Here is a 4,457-nt window from a genome sequence, read left to right as displayed (position 1 = left end):
CTGGCAGAAACGTTAGCACACCGGGCGAAATGCCAAGCCGTATTTCATCTGACGCTACGTTCTGAGTTCAAATTCCGCCGAGGTCGACTTTGCCTTTCATCCTTTGGGGGTCGATTAAATAAGTACCAGTTACGCACTAGGGTCGATATAATCGACTTAATCCGTGTTTGTCTGTCCTTGTTTGTCCCCTCTGTGTGTAGCCCCTTGTGGGTAGTAAAGAAATAACACACACACACATATTAATTGAAGTGTACAGTATTATATATCCCTTATAGCCTGTTACCAATTGGTTTCACACTAGGGGTTTGGTGGTGTGTTAGGTAATAATCTGATTATGAAACCCTGCACTCATCAGAGTTAGCTGTTATGGAATTAAATATGTATGTATATACATATGTATGTATGTATACATATATGTATATCCACCCATCCATTCATCTATCTATCAAATGTACATGCGTAAACACACAAATGCACGTGCACATATATGCATTTTTTCAATATACATACATAGATGTAATTTTGTATTTGTCTTATTGCAGGATGATGAGCAGAAGAACAAAGTTGCTGCTCCATTATTGCCAGACGAAGAGAGAGGGGGTAAAGAGGTTACTACTGCTTCTTCAAGTGCACCTCAAGCTGCTACCAAGTTCGGATGGATAAAAGGCGTTTTGGTAAGCATAAAATTCTTTTTTTTTATCCCTGTTTATTAAATTTTATTTTATTTCCTGCAATCCAATGTTTTTAGTATTTTTTATTTCCTTCTGGAATTCAAATTTTTATTTATTTCTATTCTGTTTAAGGCTTTTTCATTATTTTTAATAACAGAGTGCATAATTCAAAGGTCAGAAAGTCTCTCCAGGTTGAGCTGCCACTTCACAGCTCTGGAATCATGGGCATGGGATTAGAAGGTTGCGAGAAAGAATCGCAAGGCAGATTCTTGAAGTTGAGCCCACTAGCAGGAGACATAGGGGTAGACCAGGGAGACCCCCTTCGGTCATGAATGACCATGGGATTGGACTTAGAAAGTTACCCTTGAGGCACAAGTCCTGGTAAGGTTGTTTATGGAAGACCAGCAGTCGCCCATGCATACCAGCCTCCCCTCATCACGTCACTGCTGTTATCCAAGGGAAAAGCAAAGGCCAATACAGCTTGGCACCAGTGATTTCACAACTCAATTCTACAGATGAGCGAACTGGAGCAATGTGAAATAAAGTGTCTTGCTCAAGAACACAACAGCCCCTCTGAGAATCAAACTCACAACCTCACGATGGTAAGCTCGATGCTCTAACCACTGAGCCATGCGACTTCACATTGGGGTAAACCATGGCCAAGACAATTGGATGATATCCATAGTCCCAGTTGGTTGCACTTGAAAATCCTGCTTAAAAGTATAATGATAGCTGCTTTAAATAAGATCCTATTGAAGACGTGCCTGGGGGTTCTGCCCCCACAATCCTCCTTCGAATGGGGTAGGGGTGAGGCAACGAAGACGGGTAGATGGATGAAAGGTTTTTTTTTCTTTCTTTTACATATACATGTGAAGGCATGCAACCTATTGCTTAGAGTGTTGGACTCATACTAATTAGGTCATGGGTTCAATTCCTAAACTAGGTGGTGCATTTTGTCCTTGAGCAAGGCACTTTAACATTATCATTGATGCTTCTGTACCTTTATTTATTTAATTTTTGTTTGTAGCCCTACTCAGACTGGAGAGGTTGTCCATATTTGTGTGACCTGTCCAGCATAAGATTCCCTACCAGAAGGTTGTGCTCTGCTAGCATAGCTCTGGGGGTAATTTAGAACCGCTGACGTGGCTGATGACAGAACCACCTGATTGGCACTCGTGCCAGTGGAACATTAAGAGCACATCTGAGCATGATCGTTGCCAGGTCCACGGATTGGCTCCCATGCTGGTGACATGTGAAAAGCACCATTTGAATGTGATTGTTGCCAGCGTCACCTTACTGGCACATGTGCCGGTGGAACATGAAAAAATCAAAACCAAAGATCAAATCACAATCAAATGGAAATTGTTGTGGCCAATGCCAGTGCTGCCTGACTGGCTCTCGTGCTGGTGGCATGCAATAAGCACCATTCATGTATGGGTCATTGCCAGTGCTCCCTGACTGGCTCCCTGTTCCACTGGCACATAAAAAGCACCATTTGAATGTGGTTGATGCCAGCCTTTGTGTTTAAATTCTGCTGAGGTGAACTTTGCCTTTCATTCTTTCAAGGCTGATAAAATAAAGTACCAGTCAATTACTGGGGTTGATGTAATAGACTTGGTCCCCTCTTCTAAAACTGCTGTCCTTGTGTCAAAATTTGAAACTCTGCTTTCTGTCTTTCTTCCTTTGTTTGTTACTCTCATTTCTTTCTCTCTTGGATGTCTTTTGTATATATCGATTGATGTATTCTTAGGTACGATGTCTGCTCAACATCTGGGGTGTGATGCTGTTTCTGCGTCTCTCATGGGTGGTTGGTCAAGCTGGCATTGGACTCTCTACGGTGGTCATATTGCTGGCTGCTGTTGTGACAACGATTACCACCTTATCCATGTCAGCCATTTGCACCAATGGAGAAGTGAAAGGAGGTAAGGTCAGCAGATCTCTTTCTGCTGCTCACACGTTACTTATTGCTTTCAATTTCTCTTTTTCGCACCTTGCATTGTTGTTGCAGCACTTTCATTATTCCACTGGTCATCACATGTTGCTGGACAGCTAAAATGTTTTTCATTGGGGAACATCAACAACATCACTACCCTATGTTCATAGTTTAATGAAGGGCACACAAAATCAGGGTTCACACATACAAACAAACTTACTTTCACACATACACTCATTCTCTCTTTCTCTCTCTCATACATACAGTGCTGTCTTAAGGCACAGGCATACTGGGCAGATATCTAAGAGCCTCATGAATCAGGGAACCCAGTTCTAATCTATATATGTTGTAGCTTGCTGTCAGTATATAAATAATATAGGGCTCAGTGCATTAATTTGCTTGGGGGCCTGTTATGTTGCTAAGATAGCTCTGCACACGCACGCATGCAGTTGTTTGACAGGCTTTCAAATATTTTCTGTCTAATAGTTCCAACAGCCAATTCAAGGCTGTATAATTTGGATTTTATTATTTTGAAGATTAGTAAAGTGGCAAACTAGCAGAATTATTACCATACTGGACAAAATACTTTGTGGCATTTTGTCTGCCTCTACATTCTGAGTTCAAATTCTGCCACAGTTGACTTTGCTTTTAGTCCTTTTAGGGTCAATAAATTAAGTACAGGTTAAGCACTGGGGTCAATGTAATCAGTTCGACCTCTCTCCTAAAATTTCAAGCTTTGTGCCTATAAATGAAAGGATTATTATGTTGAGCATGCCAGACAAAATACTTTATGGCATTTATCTGGTTTTACATTCTGAGTTCAAATTCCACTGAGGTTGACGTTGCTTTCATACTTTCAGGGTCACTTAAATAAGTACCAGTCAAGCACTAGGGTTGATGTTATCAGCTAGCTCCCTCCCGTAAAGTTTCAGGCCTTGTGCCTACAGTAGAAAGGATTATTTTGAAAATCAATTGAAACAAAAGCAGTGTTTCATCTGAACTATAGTAATAAAAAGTTTAAAGATGAAAATGTTAGTTAATTTTAAGGAAATAAATGCGTCCCTCTTTGTAACCCCATTCATGAAATATCACCTTAAAATCCCCTGAAGGTGTGGGTCCCTCTGTTAGGTTGAAACCCCTGTTTTGCATAAAAGCTAGAATCTGATGTAAAAGATGCTGAAATGTTAAAAAAGGGATTCATTAGAAATATTCTTCTTGCATGAATTCATTGATATTCTCTCGTTTCCTTCCAGGTGGTGCTTATTATTTGATATCCAGAAGTCTTGGGCCTGAGTTTGGTGGTGCTATTGGTATAGTGTTTTCTATTGCCAATGCTGTTGCAATAGCTATGTATGTCGTAGGATTTGCTGAGACGGTGAGAGATTTGTTGAAAGTAAGTAAATGAAATAATTTTCCTTCATGACCTTTTCCTTTCTCTATAGTTTCTTGTTATTAAAATCGTACACAGTGTTGATGAAGATAAAAATAATGTCAAGTAGATATATGGAAAAAAAACCATCGATCCCTTCCAATATTTAGAATGTGATAATGCTGTTGCTGCTGCTACTGTTATTAATTGGTTACTATTTTGAACATTTGACTCAGCAGTTCTTTAGAAAAAAAAAAAAAATTGAAACAAAATAAAAGCTGAAATCTGATTGGTCTGTTTTTGTTTCACTTTCTCCAAGTGATGTTTAAAGATGTATAGATATATTTGTTGAGCAAATCTACACTTAGAAGGTTCATTCAAACATTGCAGTGAAGTATCCCAATGTTTAGAGCAGGAGAGAAATAAAAGATAGAAAACAGAGTTTTACACTCTCTATGATTGAGAAACTTGTAACTCTTCCAGC

The 4,457-nt window shown here is 39.6% G+C and overlaps 1 protein-coding gene across 1 annotated transcript in view; it reads left to right on the top strand.

Annotated features, from left to right (window-relative positions):
- The window catches only part of LOC106871398 (solute carrier family 12 member 2), a gene marked incomplete at its 3' end in the record, with an annotated part of 241,835 nt that overhangs the window by 223,420 nt on the left and 13,958 nt on the right, over window positions 1–4,457 (top strand). Inside the window, exons 2-4 of the mRNA XM_052970802.1 lie at window positions 543–674; window positions 2,422–2,593; window positions 3,858–3,997. Of these exons, the coding sequence (XP_052826762.1) occupies window positions 543–674; window positions 2,422–2,593; window positions 3,858–3,997 (444 nt within the window). The remainder of the gene's footprint in view (window positions 1–542; window positions 675–2,421; window positions 2,594–3,857; window positions 3,998–4,457) is intronic.

This window comes from Octopus bimaculoides, chromosome 9 (genome assembly GCF_001194135.2).
Source record: "Octopus bimaculoides isolate UCB-OBI-ISO-001 chromosome 9, ASM119413v2, whole genome shotgun sequence".
NCBI classification, from domain to species: Eukaryota; Metazoa; Mollusca; class Cephalopoda; order Octopoda; family Octopodidae; genus Octopus; species Octopus bimaculoides.
The sequence above is the reverse complement of the archived record's forward strand: the minus strand, read 5'-3'. Positions and strand labels throughout refer to the sequence as shown.